Raw genomic sequence first — 10,644 nt, forward strand, 5'->3', positions numbered from 1 at the left:
TCTCCTTGGAAAAGTAAGGAGAAATCCAAAGTGGAAAGAAAGATTTTCAGAATAAAATGGGACCAAGAGAAAGGAGACTTTGAGCTGGATGGGGCTCATGACCAGGGAATTCCGGAGCCTAGGGGCTAGCATTGACCTTGCCAAGTTAACAGCCAATACAGTTTTTAATGGAAGAGCCACAAGGACCTGTGGCTAGAGATAAAGACAATGACACGCCTTTTTATTGGATATTTTCTTTATTTACATTTTCAAATGTTAGCCCCTTTCCTGATTTCCCCTTTGAAAAACACCCTTCCCCTATGCCCTTCTCTTCTCCCTGCTTACCAACCCACCCACTCCTGCTTCCTGGCCCTGGCATTCCCCCACACTGGGGCATACAGATATGTGGATATTATCCCAGATGCCCAGAAGCTCAGAATATCCAAGATACAATAAATAAACCACATGAAACTCAAGAAGAAGGAAGACCATAGTGTGGATACTTCTATCCATCTTAGAAGGGGGGGGGACCCATGGAAAGAGTTACAGAGTCAAAATGTGGAGTAGATAGTGAATAAATGACCATTTAGAGACTGACTCACCTGGGGATCCATCCTATTTACAATCACTGAAACCAGACACTGATGTGCATACTCTATTTAGCATGCGTGAACAATGTCACACATCAGAGGGAATGGAGGCCTTTGTATACATACCCAATGGTGGGAAAAAGGCTTTCTTCAGAGGTTGTGCTCAATGGGAGGGGATAGATCCCTGAACCTGTTATATTGCTATGAGTTTACTTCTAGAGATTTTCTGTAATTGACCTGTGACTCTGTGAGCAGCTGGTCCAGGCTGTCCTTGAGGAATTTCATGCACGGTAGAATCTGCTGTTTGGGTGCCATTGTTTCACCAAGGTTCTAGGAGCCCTGTCCTGGTGATGTTGACCTTCTGTTCAATGCTCATCAGAGTAGAAGGATGGAAAGACTTGAAGGTTTTCTTGTTGTTATTTGTTTCTTGTTTCTTCGTGAGGTCTTTTGGGGGGCAGTGATTTTACTTCTGTCTTTGTTTTAGGGTTTCCTCTGGACTTGACTTGATCCTGCTACTAAGCCTTGTTCTCTGTCTGTCCATGAAACTTCTAGCCCCCTTGCTCATCTGGTGCCCAGAGCTTTTATTCTGGTAGCTTGCTGCCCTCTACCACCTCTAAGCAGGTATAGCAGCTGCTTCCACAACTGTGCCTTTCTGTTTTCACCTCTGAGTCACACCAGTAGGACCTGGGAAGGAACATTGTGAGCCTAAGAGCAACACCTGTTTGCTGCCCAAAGCTATGAGCAATCATTTTCTTCCTTGACTGACAATTGAATTTAACAGGCATAAGTCAGAGACTAGAGACTAGAAATCCAAGGGAACTAATAAGCTTGGCTTCTTCCATTTATTTTCTCCAGAAATTTGGCTGTCACAGGACAATGGCCACATCTAGGCTTGGTCCTCAACTTTTGCATATCTTGAAAATATCTAGCAGATGTGCCTAGAGAGTAACCTCAGAGGTCATTCCAGAATCACTTCTTCCAGGGGACAGCATCAATGACACAGGTTCCTATGAAAGTAGAAAACAGAGATCAGTTTCCTTCCAGGCCAGTGTACACCTTGTAAAGTCTTGCCAGCTACATGTCTTGAAACAACTTCTCTTCAGGCACTTCCCTCAAGACTATGCCTCATTCAAGGAGCCACTGGTCTTCTCCATGTTGGGGTCTCTCTCATGATCAAGAGTGCTATAGCTCCCAACTTTCAAGCTTCTAAAATTCTACTATCTCACTTATGAAGTCTGTATACTGAGATCCTTTCCTTTAATGAACCCCCACACTATTCGTTATGGCTGCCTAGGTGAAATAGTTTCCATCTATAACACTGTCTACATGCAAATTAAAGAAGATACTATCTCTGCCTCTTTGTGTAGTATGAGCCTTCAGCCTGTCTAGTTACTATCTCAGTGGCATTATCTGTAGACAATGTGCTAAGCTTACACTCCTTCATGTTAACCACATATGGGATAAAGAGATGGTTCATGAGTTAGGAGCATGGGGGGAAAAGATACAGTAGCTGACACATAGAAGCCTGGAAATGATCCTGAGGTATCTGTTAGAGAAGCCAGTGCTCTACCTAATCAGTCACATCTCCCTCACCTTTTCTTTGCTTTTTCCTTACTGAAAATATTTTTATTCATACAATGTGTTGTGGTTATGGTTTCAACTCCCCCATCTTCTCTGAGATCATTCCCACATTATTTTCCATCTCAATCCACACTCTTTGTATCTCTCCTGAGAAAAGAAACAGGCACTGAAAGAATCCAGAAACATGTGTGGTAGTACACAAGTGTACTGTCAGGACAGGGAAGGAAGAGGCAGGACCACCTCCAGCCTGGCCTAGCAAGTGAGTTACAGAACAGGTTAATTTACAATCAGACCCTGAAAAACAACACAGAAATGAACAAATAAACAAAAAAGCAACAGAAAAATCAATAGAAAAGAAAAACACACAAGATGGAACAGGACAAAATAAATAAACCAACAGAAAAAAGGGAGCCAATCCCATCCCATCAAAACAATAAAGTAGAATCACCAACAACAGCAGCAAAAACAAATGCCAAAGAAATACAGAATACATTCAAAGACACAGAAATCCCAGAAAAACAGGAAAATGGTAGCTGTAATAGACAAGCAAAGAACTTATAATCTAAAAGCAAAACAATATAAATAAAAAAAAGTACATGACACAACTTTCTAACACTCAGATTTGCTAAAAAGTCTTTGAGTTTGTCTTCTTTTCCTACCTACAACTGGTCAATTAGTCTCCCGTTAAGAGTGAGATTTGCACCTTGCACGGTGGCACACACCTTTAATCCCAGCAGGTGGGAGGCAGAGGCAGGCAGATTTCTGAGTTCCAGGCAAGCTCCGTCTATAGACTGAGTTCTAGGACAGCCAGTCCTACATAGAGAAACCCTGTCTCGACACCCCCCCCCCCAAAAAAAGGGAAAAGAAATTTCCATTTAACAAGGTTAGTGTTTCATTTGCAAGACTTTATGGATTGGAGACAGCTTCTGGGTTAAAAATGGGAGCTTATCTCAATACTGTCATGCAGCCTGGATAATGGACTTGTTTGGCCAGCACTGAGAGACCTATCTACAGTGTTCAGAAGTAGTAGGTAAGGATAATCCCCTGGGTCATGCAGTTGGATGTAGAAACCTTTAGTCTCCCACATATGACCAAAAAAATGTTAATTTTTATCTACTTACAGGAACACATTGAACATCTGGTATTTAATTCCAAATGAAGTTTTAGCCTCATCACAAACATATATGTTAAGCAGTTGATTTCATTATTATGGTTGATTTTTTTAAAAGAAGGTCTTTGTATTTTGTTTAAGCTCTCCTAGAAATGGCCATGTGGCATTGGGTAGGCTGAAAAGCAAGAACCTCCTTACTCATAAGCCTCCTCAGTGCTAAGATTGCTAGTGTGTTCCCTCACATTTCCATTCACTCAAATGTTTGTGTTTGTTTTTGTGAATTTATGAAATTCCTATGCAAATGGATGGACTTGGAGGGCAACATGCTGAGTGAGATAACCCAATCACACACACAAAAAAAAAAAACCTCACATGATATGTACTCACTGATAAGTGGATATTATCCCAGAAACTTAGAATACCCAAGATATAAAATACAATTTGAAAAACACAGGAATCTGAAGAAGATCAAAGACCAAATTGTGGACACTTTGCCCCTTCTTAGAATTGGCAACAAAACACCCATGGAAGGAGTTACAGAGAAAAAGTTTGAAGCTGAGATGAAAGGATGGACATCAAGAGACTGGCATTCCCGGAGATCCATCCCATAATCGGCCTCCAAATGCTGACACCATTGCATACACTAGCAAGATTTTGTTGAAAGAACCCTGATATAGCTGTGTCTTTGGAGACTATGCCGGGACCTAGCAAACACAGAAGTGGATGCTCACAGTCAGCTATTGGATGGATCACAGGGCACCCAATGTAGGAGCTAGAGAAAGTACCCAAGGAGCTGGAGGGGATCAGAAACCCTATAGGTGAAACAACAATATGAACTAACCAGTATCCCCAGGTGCTTGTGTCTCTAGCTGCATATATATCAGAAGATAGCCTAGTCGGCCATCAGTGGATGAGAGGCCCATTGGTCGTGCAAACATTATATGCCTCAGTACAGGGGAATGCCAGGGCCAATAAGTGGGAGTGGGTGCGTGGAGGAGTGGGTCTGGGAGGGTGTGGGGCTTTTGGGATAGCATTAGAAATGTAAATGAGGAAAATACCTAATAAAAAAATTAAAAAAAAAAAGAAAGTATGGTAAAGTTCTGCACTAAAACAGTCTGGCCCTGAGCCATTGTTTTGGATGGAAGACTTTTAATGATTACTAGTAGTTCTGTAGGGGGTATAGGACTAGACAGTTAACTTGACATTGAGTTTTACACTTTGTAAGTTACATTTGTCTTGAAAATAATCCATTTCATTTAGGTTTCCAATTGTGTAGAGTACAGGTTTTTGACTTAAAACCTAAAGATTTCCTTCATGTCTGTTGTTCTGTCTCCCTTTTCCTTTTTATTACTGGATATTTTCTTTATTTCCATGTCAAATGTTATCCCAGTTCCTGATTTCCCCTCTGAAAAACACCCTCCCACTTCCTGTCGTAGTTTCCCCTTGCTAAGTCTGTGGCTGTCTTCCTTTTCTTTTCTGATTTTATTAATTTGGATTCTTACTCTGTGCCCTTTACTTAGTTTGGCTAAGGGTTTATCCATTTTAGTGCTTTTACTCAAAGAATCAGCTCTTGGTTTTGTTGATTCTTCATATGATTCTCTTTGGTTTTTGTTTGTTTGTTTGTTTGTTTGTTTGTTTTTGTCTCCGATATTTTCTATATTTACATTTCAAATGTTTTTCCCTTTCCATGTCTCCCTTTTGCAATCCCCCTTTCACATCCCCCTCCCTCTGCCCCTGTGAAGGTGATTCCCCAACCACTCAGAACATGGGGGCTCTGGGTCAATATCTTACAGATGATATGCCCTGATCTACTTTCCATACTTATTTCTTTATTTTTGAGTCATCTGATGTAGACTAACCTAGCCTGCAGGCAATTATGAAGCTGAGGCTAGCCTGAATACTTACCCTGATGCTACCACCCCTGCATCCTGAGAGTGGAGCTTGGACCACCACAGCCAGCAGTGAAAACAGTTCCTGTGGAACTGAATACACTTGTTCTATATTAAGGAGAAATTGGAGAGTATTGCCCTCTTGCCTTCACATGGAAAGAAGTGGGAGGAGTATCAGGAGTACACAGCTGTTTTACTGCAGATGCAGCTCATACATGACAGCCTGTCTCAACAGCAACAAAGAGCCCCAAAGAAGCTAGTAGAGAGAATGATTTTCTGAATGAGGTTATGTTCTGGTCTCTTGGTCACTAAGTGCTCTGCTTACCTGGTTCAGTGTGTCCATCCCTTGACCAAATGGACAAGAACACATTACAGATCTTCCGGCAGTCTCAAAGACTAGCATGTGGGCTAAGGTGACACTGAATATTTTTCTTTTCTCATATAAAAATATTTGTGACATTGGTTTAAAATGTTGTTTTGGTATGAGGAATGAGGCAGGAGATTTGTAAATTTGATCAAACCTGATCTAAAGAATAAGTGGCCACCAGGCAAAAAAAAAAATTCTGAGGGACTGCACATCCTCTTAATTAGACAGAATTATCAGCCAGGATAGGCTATGATGTAAAACCCTCTGGAAGTATATCAGAAATGAGCAATTGAATGAGTTGATCAAAGTCAACCTGAGATGTACCTCAGTGGTTCGATGCTTGCTTGGCATGTATGATGACTTGGGACTCCACCTCACACAGTGTGAAAATATTTGAAATTTTCAAACTTGATGGCTCAGCTCAGTGACTAATTACCACCATAGCTCAAGTCTAGTTACTGGACTATCTCTTTCCAGACTGGGTAAACTAAGGATGTGAGGAATTGCTATAAGTAAAGTACTTCGAGTTATACAATCAAGAGTTTATTTCACATACAGAGAATATTTGGAATTACCTTTAAATTTTCATTCTCAATACTTTCTTGTTTTAATTTGTTTAGTGTGTGTTTGTGTGATTGTGTGTGTGTGTGTGTGAATGTATGTGTGTATTGTAGATTCTTTAGACAGAAACCTAGTATGTAGAACTGTTGAGCAATACTAAGGGTCCCAACCACTGTCTTGAAAAGGAATGACAGGCAAATAGACAGAAAGATAGATATTGTTCTAAGATGAAGTCATAGTATTCTTTCAAACATCCAAGGTGCAGTCCAAAAACCAGAGCCCAGAACAAACTGGGCTACTACTCCTCAATTAAGCTTAATGAAAACACCTGAAGCTTCACACATTCTCTTCACACTGTGACGGAGGGGAATACCATTGGAGGCACACAAAACTCAGGCAACTGCTACTGAACAATGTCATTTATTCAATTACTTCATTTTTCTGAAGTCTTTGTGAAATTGTGTGATTTTTGTCTAAGATGTTCTCAATTTTGTGTATACTCAGATTTATTTTACATAATGTGCATGTAAATGCCAGGATCCACAGATGTCTGAAGAAATGGGACTAACACCTGAAGCGTGAGTTGCATCTGCAGTTCTGAAAACAAATTTTGCCCTCTTCTAAAGCAACATGTACTATTAAAACATGATCCATTGCCCTTTGGGGCTCCTGAGCTTTTGTTTGTTGATTTGTTTGTTTTTCTGAAGAGCATGAAAGGAATTTTCTGTGAGCAAACTTCCAGCAGGTTCACAGGTTCCAAGCAACAAGGCCTGTGAAGTTGAGAGGCAGACAGGGAGACAGGGTGAGGGAAAGAAAGAAAGAAGGAGTGTAAGAGACATGGAGATTGTATTTATGACTTCTTTTTTACCACCAGCCAATCAAGATATCCATATGTGAACCACCTTAGCTGATAACTTTATCCACCTACCCAAGATTTTGAATCATGATATGTCTGGCATCCATGTGTTCATTTTGACTCTCAACAGAGGGCAGTTGCTACAGAATGCTTAAAATTAGATACTTTATTCTACTCAGACAACAGGAATAACATCTAAAGAACCCATGTTCTATGCATTCACTTAATAGTACAGTGAAGAACAAAAAGTTTACAAGTCCATGAAAAAGGATCTAGTTAATCTTTCCCGGCAGAGTCCACTCAAGCCACCCAAGTTGTCTTTATCACTGCACAGTCCATCTCTCTGTTCCCCAGGTCAAGCTCAGCCTCCAAGATCCCAGTTATTGTTCATCCTTTTCTTTCCAAGCATCTGTACACTGCCTGAAGTCACAGTCTCTGAGCAACCGACATCAGAGATGTGTCCCAAACTTGTCATTTATTCACATGCAGAAGTTCTGTATCCATGTTCACCTCCAGCAAAAACAAAGTCTGAGTCCCTGGCCATAGACACAGCGCTCGCCACATTTGTGGCATTTACGTGTAGCAAAAGAGAGGCTCTTGGGCTGCCTTATTGCTGTCAGTGTATCCATGAGATCCTGACAGAGCTGGGCGAATCTTTCTACAGAGACATGGCCCAACTCATTATAGCACTCCAGAGGGGCAGGGTATTGTTCCACATTCATCTTGCTCCAGCTGGCTGTGTGCTGTAAAAGGTCCTTCAGGATGGGCATGGAGAAGTCATTGTTGTACAAGTTGATCTTGGTGAGCTGAGAGCATTGTATGAGGGAAGGTAGGAGTGCATTGAGCTGGGAGTCCTTCATCCTACATCCCTGCAAATTCAGAGTCTCAAGAGTGTTCATTACTTTCTCTAAGAGACCTCTCAGAGGCATCACATCCAAAACCTGTAAGACCACACCTTTCATCTCCAGATGTTTTAGCTGAAAGAGACTCTGACAGCAAGAGAAGGAATCCAAGTCTAACTGTGAAATTTGGTAGTGAGTGATGGAGAGGGACTCCAAGGATGTCATCAGGCACCTAGGGATAAATGAGACCAGATGGTTAGTTCAGGCAAATGGTAATGAAGAGCATGGAGTGGGGTTTACACAGTCATAGAAGTGACCAGGTGACCAAGTTCAGTGTGACCAAATGACCATAGATATTATCTGAGATGCTTCCTTTTGAAATCAGCTTAGTCAAGTCAAACCCACACAAAATCAGCGGACTTCAGTCTCAAGCAGAAAACCAGTTTAGCCCCTAAGACACATAGAGGAATTTCCATGGCAAGAGAGTCCTGACAGGATCTAGGGATATTACATGTGGGCTCATTCAAAGCTGCATTTAATCGCAGCATCTGAACTGTCACACTTGCTATCCCTTACAGTTCCATACAATCCCTCACGTCCCTTGTACTCCACAGTACTGGGGCTCAAAACCCTTCACTCATGGGAAAGTAGGGGAAGATAGTAGGCTGTTCCCACAGATCTTAGCACAGAGCTCACCTCCTCACTTTGATGATCTCCCCCATCTCCTAAATACATCCTCACCCCCCTGTTGGCCGTAATTCCAAGAAGAATTACAGTCCCTTCTGACCTGATCTGAGCTACTCCTTACCTCCCTTCAGTCTTCTGCTTCAGGAGTAATTATTTGAGTCTTTGAATCTCACATAACATCCATATTCTAAAGGGTCCCTAAAATTTGTTCCAGGTGGCTAACTGTCAGGCAGGGAACACGAATAATCCTTTAAATGGACAAGAAAAAATGCTCGGCTAGGTAACCCAGCTCTCCCTCCTTGCTTACCTGAAGACCTGATTCATATGGTCTATGAGAAAGTGGACACCACACATGGAGAGATGCTGGAGACAATTGAATTTGGAGAAGATAGAAATGAACTCCTTGACACACATGTCTTCTCTGTCTCCTGTTCTATTGGAAATCTTGAAGACGTTCTTATAGAGGGGTGCCAGGAGAAGTTTGCGAAGATTTCTCATCTGCCCGAAGCAGGGAGCAAAACGGGCCAGATTGAACACATTCCACTCAGTGTTCAGTTCCAATTCCTCTATGTGCTCTGGATGAAAGACGTTCAAAATCTCTAAGACAAAGTTCACGGGCATAGCCCAGATCTTCATGTTTATACAGCACAAATGTAGGGAGTCCTTTCTCTGCTGGGCCCACTTCAAGAAGTATGCTTGTGACTCATCCTGGCGGGGCCTGAGGCACAGGTCAGCTACCACCTTCAGCTGCCTCCTCCGTGCATATCTTGGAAGGACTTTCACTACCGTAGGCTTCTCATCCAAGGGCTCTGAAGAACAGCTACCATCCTCTGCACCAACCCATATGTCCCAGAAGGCATGGTGCACATTCCTCAGGTCCAGAACCTGAAGTTTTCCCCTGCTTGGAGTGAAACATGTCAAATATCAGCAGACATGACTACAGTCAGTCAGCTTTGAGTACCTGACTCTAAACTCAAGTCTCGCCCATCTTGTTATGGTGTAATTACTTTAAACAGAGTGCAATGTGCACGCAAGCATGCTACAGAATCTTTCCCTGAGCTGCATGTGTAGACCTGACCACTTTCCTTCCACTAAGTTACTCTTTATTTCTCCTTAGTCCCAGTAATAGTGGTTGTGGGGAACCAGGGATAGGCTCAATCTAGAGATTACATATAGTAAGCTGTAATCCACTGACAACTGTCCTTAATCCAAGAAGACAATAGCTTCAAGGTTCCTGCACCACTGCTTGATGATCCCATCAGAAGCCATTCTCCCTGACCCCACAATCTCTACTGTGTACCCAATTGCTCCCTTATAGACGACTTGATTATTACTCACCTGGGGTGAGATTCTCTTGTCAGTAGCATGTCTATTCCATCTAGCACAGCCTGCAACGTCTCCAGGTTAGGTGAATTCATCAAAGCCCCCACAGGGAGACAGGGAAAAGTCCAGGCAGCCACCATTGCCTTTATGAGCTTCTTAAGTCTGCAGGCGAAGGCCTCCTTGAACAGTGCTGGGAAGAGCAGAAAAGGCACCTCCTCCAGAGAGGACAAGGCCAAAGCCTCATCTCTCAGCAGAGCCTGCAATGCCAGCTTCTGGAGTGTGGACAGAGTCTGAACACTCATCCTCTTCGGTCTCCAGTCAGAAGGCTCCTTGGGAAGGATTCAGAAAAAAATATACTTTCAAGACAAAGTGTTTAAAACTTCCTCACCATTACATCAACCACTAAGCTTCAGAGTTACTACTCTGAGAGTGACAGAGAAATCATTTAACCTCTTCAACATAAACTGGTGGTGGAAAGGCAGACTCCCAAAACCAGGGTCATTCTATCAAACAAATGAGCACATAATTTTCAAATCAAAATCCTTTTTGTATGACCCTTTCACAAAAACAGTCTTTAAAAAAAAATCAGAAATCAAACAAAACCAACCAACCAACCAACCAACCAACCAACCAACCAACCAACCAACCAAACATAAATCCTTGTGATGCGGAGCAATATTAATTCCCAGTAAGCAGAATGACTTCAGTGCATTTCTACAATTTTTAGGGTTTCTTGTGTCTGGGAAAAAGATCATGTACACAGAGCAAAGCTATGTGGAAAAGATGAAAAGCAAAGTCTAACGCAATACATATGCATAACTCACAAGTATCACTCCAACAAATGGGTATTGAAGGAGA

The 10,644-nt window shown here is 42.1% G+C and overlaps 1 protein-coding gene across 2 annotated transcripts; it reads right to left on the bottom strand.

The window, feature by feature from the left end:
- Positions 1–7,440: 7,440 nt before the first annotated feature.
- LOC147005217 (PRAME family member 8-like) lies at positions 7,441–10,088 on the bottom strand. 2 transcript variants are annotated; one of them, XM_085836228.1, is made up of 3 exons: positions 9,802–10,088; positions 8,771–9,361; positions 7,441–8,008 (listed from the first exon to the last, which is right to left on the bottom strand). In XM_085836228.1, exons 1-3 carry the CDS (start codon positions 10,086–10,088, stop codon positions 7,441–7,443), a joined length of 1,446 nt encoding a protein of 481 aa, XP_085692354.1. The 2 variants fall into 2 exon arrangements, with proteins under 2 accessions (XP_085692354.1, XP_085692355.1); XM_085836229.1 differs by lacking the exon at positions 8,771–9,361.
- Between the last annotated feature and the right edge of the window lie 556 nt (positions 10,089–10,644).

This window comes from Mus caroli, unplaced genomic scaffold (assembly GCF_978045245.1).
Source record: "Mus caroli unplaced genomic scaffold, Mus_caroli_1 scaffold_4, whole genome shotgun sequence".
NCBI lineage: Eukaryota > Metazoa > Chordata > Mammalia > Rodentia > Muridae > Mus > Mus caroli.

Bases quoted from the DNA above. Each gene is read 5' to 3' on its own strand.
- LOC147005217 (XM_085836228.1), bottom strand. From the start codon at position 10,088: ATGAGTGTTCAGACTCTGTCCACACTCCAGAAGCTGGCATTGCAGGCT. The intron at 9,362-9,801 runs GTGAGTAATAAT...CACTCCAAGCAG, and splicing joins ACAAGAGAATCTCACCCCAG to GGGAAAACTTCAGGTTCTGG. The intron at 8,009-8,770 runs GTAAGCAAGGAG...ATTTATCCCTAG, and splicing joins CATATGAATCAGGTCTTCAG to GTGCCTGATGACATCCTTGG.